The sequence below is a fragment of the Podarcis cretensis genome (genome assembly GCF_951804945.1).
Source record: "Podarcis cretensis genome assembly, chromosome: 17".
Classification (NCBI taxonomy): domain Eukaryota; kingdom Metazoa; phylum Chordata; class Lepidosauria; order Squamata; family Lacertidae; genus Podarcis; species Podarcis cretensis.
Genome location: NC_137187.1, coordinates 6,421,247 through 6,439,431, shown reverse-complemented (window position 1 = coordinate 6,439,431; position 18,185 = coordinate 6,421,247). Strand labels below are relative to the sequence as shown.

The window sequence follows — 18,185 nt, the reverse complement described above, 5'->3', positions numbered from 1 at the left end:
CCTACATAAAAGACTAGCTCTTACAACCAGACTTGCCAGTCCAACTTGTGGTGATGCACCTATGACAAGTTAAAGACACTTCAGCATATTCCTTAAGGCAGAAGAATGCACAAGAAGGTGACATCATGGATCAACTCTGGGATGAAAATAAATTAGGATGTAGATGAGAACTCTCTTCAGTCTCCTGTTTCCTAGACCTGTTTCACACACCCTACAGAAGCACCAACAGAAACAGCACGAAGTGACGCCTGCTGTCAGGTCGTATGTAATTCTGTTCCCATTTCTGTCAAACATGTGAAGCAGCTTTAAGTCAATTTGTTCAATATCCACGCCCTCTGCGAAGTTCTTCTCTAAAGCCTGCATGCAAATAAATCACATGTGCTAAAGAGAAGTGCTTTAACAAACAGCAGGATTTATTTTTTAAAAAAGAGAAAAAAGACTGTGTGCAACACAGTGGACCAATCCTCATTTTGCTTTGATTCTGTAGCACAACCCCTTACCCCCCCCCCCACGTTCAATCCAAATACAGAAGTTGTAGAAAACAAGTACAATGTATAATCTCATATACATTAGCACAGGCAAACTCACTGGGTTTTGTTTTTTTGTATCCCAGCCTGCACTTATGGATGGTTTTATGTTCCATGGGGTGTGGGGGTGGGTGATGGTGTGAAAGCTGTCTCAAGCTTAATCCCCAACCCCACATCCACTCCCCCTTCCATCACAAATTGGGTTTCTGTTTCTGTTTTGATTTCTTCTTCCTCTGTTTTATCAGGAATAAACTCTCATCCCTGGGAGAGCTACCACTTGTGTTCTTTCTCTGTTTCTTCTTCCTCTTTTTTGCTGTCTTCAGAGGAACCTGAAGGATTTCTGCTTGGCCTCCATTTGCTGGGAGGCCAAAGTTGCCCCGTGCCCTGGTTTTCCTGCTCTTTTTAAGAGCATCCCTGTTACCACCTCTGGGAAAGTCCTCTTCCATGTTATAGTTACTCTGGACCACTTTCTTATCCTTCCTTCCTTTGAGTATGTTGACCTGGGACATTTTCTTCAGCTTTTTATGTTGCTTATCTCCTTTCTTGTCACGGTCTTTTAATGTTTTCTTCTTTTTCTTATGGCTCTGCAGTTCCTGGCCATTGTCTATGCGTGGTCTCTTTAGAGCCTTTGGCACAAGGCCTGCATCTTGAAGTTCTGAAAAAAGTAAGACACTTGATGATACTTAAGAGGTCAAATAATTGATAAACACACACACACACACACACACACACACACACCCCTACTACTGTTTATAATTTGAAGTCTTCGTAGGGCACCTTGCATGCAAAGTAATTAAGCAGTTTGATGAAATATGGATACTCATCCATTTTTTAGGTCAGCTGCAGCCAGAAACTATGAGCAATGTTAAAAATCTTTTACAGATATATCATTGAGTTCATACCGATCTTAAGTCCCCCAAGCTTTATAACTGTTAGAGCTATATGCTCAACCTCAAATAGGAAATGTAATGGCAACAGTTGCCAATATCGCCCAGTAAAGTAGTTGGAAGTTATAGGCAGGTTTCAAAATAACATGATTTACCTTTTACCAAAATGCCAACTCTGCATTCCAGTGTTTTGGGAATAAAAAGCCACAAATTTGAGCACTGATTGAAGAGTTCAGAACATTTCATCTAAATGCAGCAGCTCAAACATACAATGAAGCTAAAAAAAGAACCCCAGTTTCTCAGTAAAGATCAAATGTGGCTTGAGTGTTCAGTAAATCATCCCATAACTGTAAAATATTTCTCCTCTTCGTTTATGTACTCTGAAGCCTGAATTTCAGGCAGGTCTGTCTGGAGCCATATAATCAGAGAAGGTAAATACTTGTTTCATCCTGGTTCTGAAATATCCCCACTTCTACTCCTTTAAATTATCCAGATTAAGTCAAGAAACAGCAAACCTAACAGCAGCCGTGGTTAAAGAGGAGCAAAACAAAAATGTGGACTTAGAAAGCTCAACAAATTTATATCATACCTCGCACTTTTCTCTTTACTCTCTGACGATGCCTCTTGAAATCGTAATTGCTATCATAGTAATAGATGAAGGGGGAAGTAGGAAATGTCCCTCCAAACATCCGCCTCTCTGAACATTCCTGCAAAGTAATATTTTAATGGCAACTTTTAGGCACATTTTCTCTTTCTGCTAGATTCAGTAATTCAAACCCTATCCAGGAAAACAAGCTGACATCAGAAAATGAACCGACACCAGTTGGTTTTGCTGACTTGGGGGTGAAGAGATAGTTGATAACTGACTTTAGCTAATATCCTTATGTGAAACCAGAGGTGGCTGGTCTACAAGAGAAATACATTTCTCTGTTTCTGTTTGAGTATCATCACCAACTAACTGTAAGGGTAATATCTGGTGCATAATTTGGAGGAGGTGAAATTGGACAGTAAGATTTTTTTTAAAAAAATCTTAATTTATAAGAATATCCTATTCTGACGTTCTGATATAAAAAAACACACAAACAGTTCACATTAAAAACAAACCACAGTGGTACCTTGGAACTTGAACGGCTCCGTTCTCAAACGTTTCGGCTCCCGAACGCCAAAAACCCAGAAGTAAGTGCTCCAGTTTTCCACGTTCTTTGGAACACAAACGTCCTACACGGCTCCCACTGTGCAAAAATCTAGCTGTCAGCCAATCGGAAGCTGCGCCTCGGAACTCAAACATTTCAGAAGTCAAACGGTCTTCCGGAACAAATTACAGTGGTGCCTCGCAAGACAAAATTAATTCGTTCCGCGAGTCTCTTCGTCTTGCGGTTTTTTTGTCTTGCGAAGCACGGCTATTAGCGGCTTAGCGGTATTAGCGGTTTAGCGGCTTAGAAAAAGGGGGGAAAGGGGAGAAAGGGGGGAAACTCGCAAGAAGCAAGCCCATAGGGAAATTCGTCTTGCGAAGCACCTCAAAAGACGGAAAACTCTTTCGTCTAGCGAGTTTTTCGTCTTGCGAGGCATTCGTCTTGTGGGGCACCACTGTACATTCGAGTTCCAAGGTACCACTGTATCATAGAACAATTGACAGACAGGAGAGCTGATACCTGAGCCGGAGGTCAGGTTTGACTTCAAAACTACCTGTAACCACTGCAGGTTTGAGAACCAAATTCAGTGGTCTGCCTCCAGAGACTGATGGGAGCCAGAAAAAAATCTGGAATCCTTGAAGAAATAGCCTGCAGCCTTAGCTACTTGGAAGTCTGAGGCCAAGCACCTGTTCTCTAGCTTCTTGCAGAGAAAGGCAACTGGGAATGTTGAGAGAACTGAGGCAACTGGAGTGCCTCCCATCACTCCTGATAGCACAGGCTACATCATCTTGCTGCTGCTGAAGGGCATACATCAGAACACACACACTTAATTGGCTTGAAGGGCCAGGTGTTTCAAATGTCTGGGGATGGAGGAAAAAGAACATGCAGACCAGGTTGGATGAATACATCTCACTCTTCATGCTGAGTACTCTATGCTTCTCCCTGATAGGTCACCATCAATAAGCAAAGGGCATACGGAATGAAGAATGTAGGGTTTGTTTGTTTTTTAGTGAAAACCATGTTTCAAACATTTGAAATCTGTTGGTAGGAAATTTACAGCTGAGTGTTTCTGAAAAGAAAGAATTGCCAGCGACTTTCCATCTGTTTGTACCACATGTTTTCTAAGACCCCTTCTCCCCTAAATACTTTCAGATAAGGCTACGTGAAGAAGCATGGCTAATGTCTGATGGCTGTGGAACACGCTCCCCCCTCTCCCAGTGTCTTCTTGGAGATGTTGCACAAAGTCTAAAACTTATGCCACAGACAGATGGCCTTTGCGCCCCTCAATACGTTGACAGTAAAGCCCTAGTGGGTGAAAAAAGCACAAGCCTCCAGAAGCAACAACTCCTGCTTTTTTCTTTTCTTTTAAAAAAATAATAAATCACTGCACTGAACAACCATCTCAATAGTGTATGACACACACTTTCTCAGACCTTTCTCTTTCAGGTAAGCTGCCACACACTTTGTACTGTTAAATACTCTGGGGGATGCTCCTTAGCACCACAGCCAACACACAGAGGACGGAAAGCTCAGCCTGTTACCAACACACCTGAGAAGCATTCTATCTGACTGACAGCTTGGAATGTGAATGCAAGGCACATCTACAAATCCTCTACTTTCTTCAGCCTAGGAGCAGTGGGCACAAACTCCGAATTGCTACAAGAGGCCCTTTGCAATTTAGGTAATGTTGGGGTGGCTCTTTCAATTTATAGTCTTGCCGTTTCTGAGCATATCTTTGAAATGTTCCAGAAATGTTAACTCTTCTCAACAACTGTCTGTGGCTTGTCCCTTTAACCCTCTAGTTGATTTTCAAATAGGAACACTCCTATTCTCTGTCCAGATTGCTCGGATCCCTGTTCTGAGGAGAAAATGTTGAGCCTTTCTACAGAAACAGATAGGGAACCCATTAGAATTCCCCACCAGACACCTCACCACTTATGGTTTGAGTTGGGGGAGAGGGAACTGACAGATAACCTCAAAGATGACAAAGGTCTGAAGGAACGTGTATCCCATCAACACAGGAAGAACACACTGGATTTGCAGATAACCACCACCTGCCATCCCACATGAGCAATTACATTACACAAATCCATAGCTCCACTCCTTGACCTAAAATCCTAGCATTTCAGGGCTGGAAAACAAGGGGGAAGGGGGTACTCTGCCATCTGTAGTGGATCTTGACTTTATTTGCCGCAGCCCTGAGTGATGAACACAACCTCCCCAAACCTTGATTAAAATTATTTGCACCGGCTGATAGGCTGTGGGAAAAGGGACATATCCTCAGCCATCAAAGCAGGAAACCAGAAACCAATTTTATCACATTGGAAAACATCCACTCAGCTCGCCAAGCATTACAGGAGGCTAGTGAAAAAAATGTGTAGGTGGTTGGCGAGAATCGAAGGAAAAAAACTGAGCGCCTGTAGCCAGATATTAGGATGAGGGCTCAGTCTGCAGAGTCTACAGAGTCTTAAGTTTTTCCTGCTCCTTATGCAATCGTTTGGCAGAAGACCTGCCACTGAGGGGTTGCAGGGCAGTACTGACAGATTCCTTGATATCTCTGGAAATAAATCCTTTAAATCAGGGCGTGAACTTGAGGAATTCCCTCTGGGTAGGCACCACCCCAGGATCAACCACAGAAAATGGGGAACTCACTTCTTCCCAGTTCACCTGTGAGATGAGCAAGGCTGCGGCATCAGGTTAGGTTGCCTGGACCCAACAGGCCAATATGGGCATCAGACACATCTCGCCCATTATTCTGTGTTGAAATTTCCAACTAGCCTAGCTATTCTGAGTGGCTGAAGTCTCTAAACTGCTGAGTAGCGATCAATGCTTTCTTTTTAGCAGAATAATCAGAAGCAAAGTTAGACCCTGCTAGGACTTACATATCCATAATGGCCTTGCTCTGCACAGTTGTAACAGTACACGGAAGCAGAATGCTCAGCTTGTGTTTCAGCCTGCTCCAGTGGTCCCGGCCTGGTCTGCAACAGAAAAAATAGCAAGAATTACACATAGCAAGATCCCAAATACAACTAATTAAAATAATTTAGCAACACACACCTACAACCTAATCAATAACAGTACAATTAGAGATGTCACCCACTTCTAGATTTTGAATTGACCTCATTTATCAGCTAAGGCTGAGTTTCCATACACATTTATCTGGAAGCTAGACTAATTGTATGTTCATGGGGTCTTAGCCGAGATGTAAATTCTGCTAAAAGTGCATGAAGTTCTAAGATCTGTCTTGATGCATTTTTTTTAACAGCACAATCTTTAAAATGTGTACTTGGAAACAAGTCTTGTTGAGTTCAGTGGGGCTTATTCCCACGTAAGCTGTGTAAAACTGTGACCTAAGTATCTTTATACATGTGTGTTTAGCAAACTTACAGCTAGATCCTTAACCTTTTCAGAGTTCCAGTTACAGATAGGTAGCCGTGTTGGTCTGCCATAGTCAAAACAAAAAAATTCCTTCCAGTAGCACCTTAAAGACCAACTAAGTCAGTTCTTGGTATGAGCTTTCGTGTGCATGCACACTTCTTCAGTATCTGAAGAAGTGTGCATGCACACGAAAGCTCATACCAAGAACTGACTTAGTTGGTCTTTAAGGTGCTACTGGAAGGAATTTTTTTCTTTTCAGAGTTATCTGCTTGCACTAGCTGTCTCTGATGAACAGGTCCTTAGATTCAAGGGAGAGAAAGAACTACTTCTGACACCCTGGAAAAACCTTGTACTCAAGGTAAAGGGAACCCTGACCATTAGGTCCAGTCACAGACGACTCTGGGGTTGCAGCACTCATCTCGCTTTACTGGCTGAGGGAGTCATGTGGCCAGCATGACTAAGCCGCTTCTGGCGAACCAGAGCAGCGCACGGAAACGCCGTTTACCTTCCCGCCAGAGCGGTACCTATTTATCTAATTGCACTTTGACATGCTTTCGAGCTGCTAGGTTGGCAGGAGCAGGGACCGAGCAACAGGAGCTCACCCTGTCACGGGGATTCGAACTGCCGACCTGATCGGCAAGCCCTAGGCTCTGTGGTTTAGACCACAGCGCCACCCGCGTCCCACCGCGTCAAGGTACACAATACTAAAAAGACCATGTGCTGAACTTGGGATAATACAGGAGTAGTCGATGTGAGGCCATCCAGATATTGTTGGACTCCAACTCTCATCAGGTCCAGCTAGCCTGGTCAATGGTCAGGGATAATGGGAGTTAGAATGCATCAACATCTGGAGCGGACTACATTGGCTATCCTTGTGGAAGGCAACTTCTGATTTGTTAAAATAATGCTTGGGGTAACACAATATTAACTTACTGTAAAGAAAAATCATCTGTCTTCTATTTTATGAAATAAACATATATCACTGAACCTATTCATCAGCGCGATATATAGCCGCCCCCCAATCCTCTTAGCCACTCTTAAAATAATTGTATGGAATATAAAAAAGGGTAAATAAACCTATATCTGTAGACTAGTGGTACATCTACAGTTTTATGATTCTATGTTCTGTTGAGTGCAAATAGCAGACAGATTAAAAAATTGCTGCTTATCAATGTTTTTGTTCCAGAGCTGCTTATTTTAGTAAATTGGTAATAATGATTGGAAATACTTCCAACCAATATTATCCTGCTCCCCAGCATATAGAAAGCATAGCAACAATTTTTTTTTCATGGGGACATGACTGAACATCAGCAACTGGAAGTAGAAACAATGGGAGGCTGCTTTTCTGTTCTATAAATCTTGCAAAAATCCTTAAGGAGTTTTGGATGCATGAAGAATGTGTGTTCGTGCAACATCAAAAGATGTCTGCAGGGCACCTCCTTTTGTTTATGTAATAGAAAAGGTCAGATTTAAGGAGACAAATTAAATTGAATACTTGCTATTCAGATTAACTATGCATATCTCCCTACAGCTGTCCAAAAGGCAAAGGAGAGGGGGGAAAGAAAGAAAAGAAACCCAATATGTTGTCAAGCTCACTATATTCTCATTATTTCAGATTTTAAAAAGCATTTAAGGCCTCTGATCCAATAGGTACAAAATGAAGTATTCATGATAGTAGCTGCTCTGTGTTATAGGATTTTTTGTTACAAACATTTAAATAATCTATATTTTGTAGGGTGATATCTTGAAGATTACTTCACTATCAATATATAGAAGTAATAACCCAGTAGATAGCATTACCTATGAAAGGTCCATCCCATCTGCTATTCTTGCTGAAAGCTTTTCATGCACCAGTAAACTCAGTAAATATCAGAAGATAAAGCATAAGCCCTACCACGCCACGGATTTACTCCTAATGTCTCCTCAAAGTGCAGCCCCGATGCAACGATTACAAATGATTTTCTTCTAATGTCATTTTACATAACCCTTTTTTCTGCATGAGTAGTTAGTGCGGAATGAGTGAATGAATGAATGAATGCCATTAAAACAGTTAATCATTATCTGGGACACTGGCCTTCCTCCCTTCTCTGCAAGGAATCTCCATGACAAAGGCCAAGAGATCAAAATGCCAGGGCTGCCTCCACCGCCTATTTCTGACAGTAATTTTTTATGCAAATGGAACTGCTGGGCAGCTCTTTCTGTGACCTTGAGATGCCCTTATCTTAAACTGACTTTGATCCAATGAGGTCTTGCTTTTATGAAGCTCATTACTTCTTAAGATATGCATCTGACTTAAATTTCACTAATTAAAAGGAATTGCCTATTCACATTTCCCCCCTGTTCTATCTTCCAACTACACACGTACACAAGGAAAAAAGCCAGCATGACATGAAATGAACACTCATTTCTTTTCATTCAGATGTGATTTGGGAGAAATTTGCTCAAGAATGATGCTAAAAATTATTTATTATATTTACACTCTGCTCTTATGAGTCACTCCCAAACAGTCTCCTATCCAGATTTCTGTTCAGGTACATACCCACTTAGCTGCAGCTTCAAGTACTCCCACAGCATTCAGTGAAAGCACACTACAATATTCCCACAGCTGACCATGCAGCAGGAAATTTGAATAACACTTTTGGCCAGAATCCAAAAAGCTCCTTTAGTCAGATCTAAGACTCCAATGACCTGGACTTCTCTTTTGACTTTTTCCCACTTAACCATTGCCTCCTGTGTCACACTGCAAACTGTTTTTGAAATTATCTGGAATTCAGAAAACAGGTTGGTACGAGGAGGGACAGGTGTACTACTGCTAGGGTGTGGGGGAAGAGATGTGAAATCATCCACAGGACACATGAAGACAGTCCACATTTTCCCACCTTCTCCACAAGAATATAATGGCCTTACTGAACTCAAGATACACTACATCCAGGGCATCCCCCCGATCCACCAAGTTTGCAACTTGTTTTTGAGAAAACACTCAGCTCTATTTCTCCTTTACATCTGAAGGTGGGGCAGTGGAAGTGCTGGACCAGTGTCCTGCCTGGGTAATGGACTGGATGAGAGCCAACAAACTGAAACTCAATCCAGATAAGACTGAGACACTGTTAGTGGGTGGTTCCCTAGACCGGGTGGGTAGGAGATTGCCTGCTCTTGATGGGGTTACATTTCCTCTGAAGGAACAGGTTTGTAGCTTGGAGGTACTCCTGGAACCTTTGCTGTTGCTCGAGGCTCAGGTGGCCTCAGCGGCACTGAGTGCCTTCCATCAGCTTCAACTGGTGGCTCAGCTGCACCCCTATCTGGACAGGAATAGCCTAACTACTGACTTCCGGGTTGGCGCCATCGCCGAATGGCGGACTCCCTCCGAGCTCCGGAGGGAGCCTGCTCGGCAGGGGCTGGGTTCTACCGCGCCGGCGACGCGGGGACCCTCAAAAACCATGGGCGCTGAAACCCATGGGCATGGTGACTCGGCGGGCACCGTTTGCGCCCCCCGACCCGCGAAGGAGCCTTTTTAAAGGCTGCGGAGCGGGTGACAGGGGTGGTGGTGGTGCTGTGAGTCCTCCGCTTCCCCTGCCGAGCGAAGCCGCATGCCATTCGACGGAGAGCGCTGACTTCTTCCATTGAAAATTTGGTCTTTAAAAGAATAACCCGTGAGTAATTGGAACTTGGATTAAAAAGGGGGGGGGAATTCTATTTAAATTCGGAGCGAGCGGGGGAGGTCCCCCCTGTTGTAGAGGAGCTAAAGCAAAGGATTTGACAACTAAGATCGAGTGTAACCTTTTTTTGATAAAGTTATTAACTTCGTGATGGAAAATTATAAGACTGGGCTGGAGGAGAAAAGTGGATTGTGAATTAAAATGCAAACCCCCCCCCCCCGAAACCCCGGGAGCGATCTGAAAGAGTGCTGGGAGAGGAGAAATAGAGGTTTTGACAGCTGTCAAAGGAGCTGTCAAAACGGAAGAACAAAAAGAGAACTTTGTTACGAGGACTTTGCTGGTCACATTTGTTACAAATTGGATATAAATTGTTTAAAACAAGGAATAATAAGTTACTTTGACTGTTGGGTGTGATCGGGAAGGAAACTGAGTTACTATAATCCCTCTAGAGGAGCTGTGGGACACTACAAGTATTGTTGGCATCGAATTTGAATAGGACTTTTTATCGCCTGGGAAACTGCAGAAATGGAACGCTATTTTGTCTACAGAGGTCTACACACTAAAGGAGACAATAGATTTATCTATTGAAGAATGGAAGGGACTTGACGTAATGTTTTGTTCCTGAATAACAAAGCCTCTGCAGAGGAATTAGAAGCTTTTTGGAATTAGAACATTTGTGCAGGAGAGCAGGGGGGGGGGGAAAGAGGAGGAGAGAGAACAACAAGAACAATAAGAATAACAAGAACTGGACAAAGTTGGAAGATAGACTCCTTCCAAGATTGGACATGTGAAACCAAAGATGACCAAAAGATTAGATTAGATTAGATTAGATAAATTTATTGTCATTGTCCGTATATACACAGTATACACAACAACGAAAATCAAACACCCAAGACCGGATTCACATACACATTTGCACGTATCTCCAACACTCTCATCCTATTCAGACATAATCTATTAAAACATACATAATCCAGAATATAACACAACCTATTAGAAGCATAGCATAACCTAAAACCTATCTCATTCCTTACTACTCACTGCTTGCTATTTCTTACAACTGGCCCTGAGATCATTATTTAGTGCAATCAGAGCTCTTGGATAGAAACTATTCAGAAGGCGTGTAGTTCGTGTTTTCATTGTCCTATATCTTCTGCCCGAAGGCAACAGTTCAAAGAGGTTGTGAGCAGGATGGGTGGGATCTCTCAGGATATTGTGTGACTTCTTCAAGCTGCGAGACGTGAAGATCTCATCCAGGGTTGGTAGTTGGAGCCCAATAACATTCTGGGCAATTTTAATTATTCTCTGTAAGGCTTTTTTATCCATTCCAGAGCTGCTCCCATACCACGATAATATACTATAGGTTAAGACACTCTCAATGGTACTATGATAATAGGACAGAAGTAGGTGCTGGGATAGATTCAATCCTCTGAGCATTCTCAGGAAATACAACCTCCCCTGCACCTTCCTCACAACCATATTAATATTTGCAGTCCATGAGAGGTCCTCAGAGATGTAAGTGCCCAGGTATTTAAAACTACCAACCCTCTCCACCTCCTCGCCATTTATGTGCAATGGTAAAAATACACTTTTCTTTCGCCTAAAATCAATTATGTGTTCTTTGGTTTTTTTGGTGTTTAGCATAAGATTATTTTCTTTACACCATTGAATTAACCCCTGTACTTCTTTCCTATAAGCAGCCTCATCATTCTCACTAATGAGCCCCACCACTGTTGTATCATCCGCAAATTTGATGATTGTGTTGGACTTATACAGTGGGATGCAGTCAAATGTGTACAGGGAATAGAGGAAGGGGCTTAACACACACCCCTGAGGGGCTCCTGTGCTTAGTACTAGAGTAGAAGAATGGTAAGGTCCCATTCTCACTGTCTGCGGCCTATCGGTCAGGAAATTCCTTACCCACAAGCAGATCTTCTGGTGTATACCCAAATTGGTCATTTTAAGGAATAACCTGTCTGGTAGGATTGTATTAAAGGCAGAACTGTAGTCCACAAACAACAGCCTTGCGTAGGTTCCCTGTCGTTCTAGATGACTCAGTACAGTATGGACAGCGATGGAAATAGCATCATCAGTAGATCTATTCCTTCTGTATGCAAACTGGAACGGGTCTAGAGTGGATGGAAGACCAGATGGCAAAGACTAATAAAAAGACGGCAAAGCGGACTGGTGAAGGACTGTGGTTTAGATGTGGGCGCTCCAGGATGACAGTAGACATTGATGGACATTGGGAACGCAACCGGGAAAGGGGGGAGGGAAATTTGGAATCCAAAGGGTGTTAAATTACATTTTATTCTTTTTTTTTAATCTTTCTGTTTATCTTAATCTGTATTGCATATTAAAGACGGGAACTCGTGGAAGGGAACAGGTCGATTTTAGGGGATGGGAAAATATTTTTTTTAAATTGGGCCAATGATAATAATTTTAAAATTTGGGGTAACAATTTGTTGAATCTATTTGAAAGAATTGGAATACAAGAGGGGGAGGGGAGGGGAAGTCCTGGAAAGATGCCAATGAAAATAAGGTTTTAAATTTGGATGTTTTTCTTTTTCTGTTATATTTGAAAATCTTTAATAAATATTATTTAAAAAAAATAAAAAAAGGAATAGCCTAACTACTGTTGTCTATGCTCTGGTAACCTCAAGGTTAGAATACTGCAATGAGTTATTTGTAGGGCTGCCTCTGAAGATGGCTCGGAAACTTCAGCTAGTGCAGAATTCAGTGGCCAGGTTGGTCACTGGGGCAAGACGGTTTGAGCGTATTACACCAATCCTGGTCTAACTGCACTGGCTACCAGTTAAGTTTCCGGGCCCAATTCAAAGTGCTGGTTTTGACCTATAAAGCCTTAAACAGCTCATAACCGCAATGCCTCAAGGACCGCCTCTTTCCATATGAACCTGCCTGGACTCTGAGATCACCTTCTGAGGTCCTCTTTTGTCTGCCTCCTCCTTGAGAGGTCCAGAGGGTGGCAACATGAGAACAGACCTTCTCTGCAGTGGCTCCCCATCTGTGGAATGCTCTCCCCAGGGAAGTTTGCATGGGGCCTTCATTATTACACCTTTAGGCACCAGGTAAAAACATTCCTTTTTAAGCATGCCTTTGGTTGATTTGATTGACATCCTATGTCCTTTTAAAATGTGGGTTTTTTGGGGGGGGCGTTATTGGATTATTGTTTTTATTTCGATTATGTATTATGTGGTTTTATATTCGGATTTTATTCTGTGGACTGCCCTGGGACCTCCGGGTATAGGGCGGTATATAAATTCAAAAATTATAATAATAAATAATAATAAAACCAAATCTCATAAAACCAAATCTTATGCAGCAGAGAAATGTTTAATGGCAAGATTGCAAAAAAAGAATAAAACACAAAAAGTGGCAATTGCTTACTAATCTTCCAAGATCTCCTGAATCTGAGGTTACAGTCTTGTGACATTAATCAGTTTATACCAGCTATCGTTCTGCTGGTATAAAAAGGTCACCTGGCATCACTGTGAGTCAAGTGATGGAAGTGAGTCAAGTGAGTTAAGGGCAGGAAAATAATAATAATCTTATCCATCCACCAAATCCAGTTCCTCATCTCTGCTCTACATAAAAATGTCAGTGAAAGCATTTCCACTTGTGCCGTGTGACTCCCCCCTCTCCTGCTCTGTGCCCTCTCCAGATCTGCTGTGAAGAGTTGGTGGAACCCCCAGAAGAGATTTAAGGGTCATGCAGAGGGAAGCTCTGTTGCGCAAGAGGAAATTCTTGTACTGATGGGAGGCTTAAAGGTAAAGGTAAAGGTATCCCTGACCATTAGGTCCAGTCGCGGACGACTCTGGCAGAGGGAGCCGGCATACAGCTTCCGGTTCTGGCAAACCAGAGCAGCGCACGGAAACACCGTTTACCTTCCCGCCGGAGAGGTACCTATTTATCTACTTGCACTTCGTGCTTTCGAACTGCTTGGTTGGCAGGAGCAGGGACCAAGCAATGGGAGCTCACCCCGTTGCGGGGATTCGAACCGCCGACCTTCTGATCGGCAAGCCCTAGGCTCAGTGGTTTAACCCAAAGCGCCACCTGTGTCTCTGATGGGAGGCTTACTTAATGCTATATTATTGGATACAGTCCATAAGCCCAAACTTGGGCTTTGTTTGCATCAGAATTTTTGCTTATCCTGGCCAACAAATATGCATCTGAACTACACCATCCTTTACTGGAACAATCTTGAAATCTATGTAGTGTTAAGATATGAGGTTAAGTCCTTCTTTTCAAAAGAAAACATTTCTCCACTGCAGCTATCCTCCTGTAATGTGGACAGAAATCTCACAAGTGGGACATAGTCAATGTCGCCTACACACAGAACTGCTCAAACTTCCTTTCCTACTTGGGCTTCTTTCTTGTCCCATCTTCCTGGTTTCAAATGTGAGGCCTGTGAGTTATTGTTTTCCCTCTCTAGATTATGTTTTGGAAAATTTAAGAAATTCATTACATGAATCCAAAAAAATTTCCAGGAACAGAAAACTTTTTGAAGTTTCCTTTTTGTTGGAGAGGGGAACATAGTTCACTTCAGGGTAAAACTCCCATTGCCACAGGCAGAGCCAGAATTTCCTTCCGACAAGAAGCTGAGCGATTCTCTCTCCCTCTCAGACTTGGTAATAATTAAGCCTAAGGCTAAACTTTAAAATACAGTTGTTCATGACTTGTAATAACTATAACAGTTAAACAAAAAAAACAAAAACAAAAAAAACCGGAAAAGTTTGAATCTACTGGTTTGGGTCCTACCCTCTGGAGAACCATAAAAAAATCTTACTCCATCTTCCATGTGACAGTCCAACAGATATTTGAAGATGGCTATCCTATCATCTCTCAGTCTTCTCTTCTCCAGGCTAAACATACTCAACTCCCTCAATCGTTCATCATAAGGCTTAGTTTCCAGTTGGAATCTGACCAAGGCATTTTTTTACTTCTCACTCTCACTTTCTATATACAGAATACTCTGGCACTATCTTCAGTACGACAATCTTCATCCCAAAGTAAACTTGCTCTTCCCTACCACAGAAATGCTTTTAAAAAGACAAACCTGTCGGGCCCAGGATGATGCAGATGACAAGCTAAGATGGCACACTAGATTGGAGTGAAGTAGCATGTAACATAGCCATAGCTTTGGGATTATAGTCAGCTAACAACTTCATGTCCGACATTGTTTGGGAAATCTAAGAAACTCCCAAATCAGTGCAGTTTTAAAATTAGGTGTTAAAATCAGTGGAATTCTGAAAGTTTCAGTCTGCCATCTTGATTCAAAATGATATCCAATTGTATCTAAATGTGCTCCCTGATCTCAGGAACCATCATGCAAAATTTGGTTGCAGTATCTTAAGAAGTGCCCAAATTCACAGCAAACAAACAACTTTCCAAAATACAGCAGATTTTTCTATCTAAAACAGTGTATTCCACCAGCCACAACTCCTTGCTTTCACTTCATTTATAAGGCTTTTTCTCCTGAGAATCCTTAAAATGTAACAGTAGCAGCACCTTTTTGTGAGCTCTTTCCATTGCGTTGCTATCATGTTTAAAGGTTTGCAGGAGGCAGTAGACAGCACATGGGGAAACTGCAACTTTTCTTTTGGGAAAATCCTAAGCATTATATGCTAACCAAATGGCCCTCAGCTGAATCATAATTTGCTCGGAAGGGCTCTAAGCAGGAGGCAGAGACTGTCATGTGTAAGCCCTCTCCTTTCTCCAGAAGATTAATCCACACAGACCACACAGCCTGAATGAAATGACGCCACACTACAATATAGACTCATGCACTTTCTTCATTCCATTTCTCCAATCTAAGTGTGATAGGCAGAGAGAAAGAAGAAGCAGCGGCTATGCATTGGCCAGGCGAATGTATGGTGGTGAAGTTGCTGTAAAAGATGGAACTAGAATGGGAAAGAGGGGAGAAGCTGTAAAAGATCTGGATAACTATAGTCACTGGAACCAGGAGTCTCAATATTAACTTTCCCCACCCAATGAGCTCAATTTAAAGATTATTGGACAGGCCTGCAAAACTCTTTTTTTTAAATCAACATTTCCTAGACACCAGATAGGAGGGCAAACCTGCTTCCTAACATATGCAGCAAATCGGGTGCCAGTCACCAAGTACAACTTTTAAAAGGTGTCAAAAGGTGCCAGCTATTTTGCTTTCAGGAAATCAGCCCTGAGTGCTCACTGGAAGGACAGATCCTGAAGCTGAGACTCCAATACTTTGGAGAAGGGGGCGGCAGAGGACGAGATGGTTGGACAGTGTTCTCGAAGCTACCAGCATGAGTTTGATCAAACTGCGGGAGACAGTGGAAGACAGGAGTGCCTGGTGTGCTCTGGTCCATGGGGTCACAAAGAGTCAGACACAACTAAACGATTAAACAACAACAACAATTTTGCTTTCCATCCTGATAATTAAACCTTCAGTGGAAACTACATAATTTACCCTTGAAACTGATATAAAGTATTCATCTTGAAGCAGTTGCTCCATTCATCTCCCCAGTGGGGAGACCTTTTAAACTAAACTATAGGTCTAGTTCTTGAGGACTGGTCTGCAGAGCTGATTGGTTCAAGAATAGCTTTCATTGACTTGATAAGGAGAAAAAGATTGGTTGAGACAAGCTGAAGCAAGCAAAAGTGCCTCTGAATCATCAAAGACTCTCCACACACAGTATTATGGTAATGTAACTAGTGATGAACCCGATATACAATATATGTAGAGCACCTAAGGTATGGCTAAGTATCAAGCAATATCTTAGTAGCTGATGTCAGGTGCAAACAATTAACAGCAAGCAGAAATTCTGCAGAATGGAGCTTGTGGTTACGAGCCCTGCTGATACATGGCACACGTAAATGAACCTGAAATGTGCATAATCACCATAGACAATAAAGATGATGCAATATTTAAGAAGCAACTTTCTAATAGTTAAAACGGTCTGCCTCTTATATGAAGGACAAATCTGTGACCCATACATGTTAACAGCAGGTGCACCATAACATGGAAAGTAGAAACAAGCAAATTATTCTATCTCAAATAACACTCCATTAAGTATAGATGATGAACTATTTCATCCTTTTTAGGAAACATACTACATGGGCAATTTTTTCCAGTTTAAAAACTGCCAATACCAGATATAATTTAATGTCATAATTGTGTACTTTCTTTGGAGGGTGGGGGGTTTGAATCATGTCACGCACCCAATAGATTCCCACTCCACTGGGTAATTCCTTAATTAGGCAGATTTTTGAAACATGTATTATGTACACAACAGACCGGAACAGCTCCTTTGGATGTTTTTCTCTTCTTTTTCAGTCCTATTGAGTGATTGCATCATTAAGTCACACATGCTACAAAATAACAATCCTTTTGAAAATTCATGAAAAAGAGCTGCACACACTACTAATTTATAGAAGTGTGAATGTCAACAATTTGACTTTAAGGTAAAAGTACTTAAAATGTTAACAGACTTGATGTTTGACGTATTTGAATTAAACTTTTTATTTTTTTTACTATAATAAACCCAATAAAATCCAAAGCTTTCTCCAGAAAGGTTTACATTTTCCCTTCATAGATTGGATTCTGGTTGTGAACTTTGATCTGAAGATTAAAGCTGGGAACGGTTCTATGTAGCTATGACCAAGCCCCAGAAGTAAAGGGTTCTTATGGGAAATGTTTAAATGCACCTGAATACTGTTAGAGAGTGGAGTATGGTTTTGTTTAAATGGCAGGCTTTTTAATTGGGCTAGAACTTGCAAATAGCCAGAAAAAATGACATGTAAGTTGTTCAATACATAGTACAAGTGGTATGACACAATAGCTTCTACAGAATAGACATTACATAATGAATTGTAAATAGATGCAAATTATAGCAGCTACCACTATGGGAAAATGTTAAAATCTACAGAGAAAAAGCCACTGTGAACATAATCTTTTGAAGCTTACATATATGTAGCACTCTCAAATATTGATTTGCAATATCACACACACACACACCCAGACTGAGAAATGCAAGCCAACTTCTAAACGCTCCAAAATCTTCATGGCTTAAAAAGCATCCTAATTTTCCCTAAAGGTCGTGCCACATACTCACTGGTCCATAGCTAATTTTATATGGAATGAAAAGCATTATTTAAATAGGGTGGTGCATTAAACTCCCAACCATTTCCTATGGAGCTCTCAAGCTCCAGACCTATCTTTCCTCTATTTTAATTTTAAAGTAAGTTAGCAGAGGCTTCCTGCTTAATCCCCAGAGACTACCTGTACAGTGACATAAACACACAAATTTATGACAGCAACATAAATGCTCCTCTAAAGTAATGTGCAACATTAAGTGAAATCGTTTCCTGGAAAGATATTATAGGTATCTATATTTTATTTGCCATCTTAAACATATCTGGGTCTTTATGGCCTTATTTTAAAAATGTATTTCCTTTTTTTTATATTTCCTGGTGCAAATGGACTGCATAAATAAGCAATGTGCTATGAGGCTTCAGACTAGCCGATAAACCCTTTCAATTTTCATGCCAGCTTCTTCTTTTGTAATTCAAATCTGGCTGGAAACTGGCAGCTCTGAAAACTGA

At 41.7% G+C, this 18,185-nt stretch overlaps 1 protein-coding gene across 3 annotated transcripts in view; it reads right to left on the bottom strand.

Moving 5' to 3' along the window:
- Positions 1 to 392: 392 nt before the first annotated feature.
- Positions 393 to 18,185, bottom strand: part of ZCCHC7 (zinc finger CCHC-type containing 7) — a 134,059-nt gene continuing 116,266 nt past the window's right edge. For all 3 annotated transcript variants that reach the window (XM_079959506.1, XM_079959508.1, XM_079959507.1), the window contains exons 7-9: positions 5,430 to 5,525; positions 2,004 to 2,121; positions 393 to 1,182 (exon numbers count right to left, since the gene is read on the bottom strand). In XM_079959506.1, the coding sequence (XP_079815632.1) occupies positions 719 to 1,182; positions 2,004 to 2,121; positions 5,430 to 5,525 (678 nt within the window). In that variant the 3' untranslated portion in view covers positions 393 to 718. The remainder of the gene's footprint in view (positions 1,183 to 2,003; positions 2,122 to 5,429; positions 5,526 to 18,185) is intronic.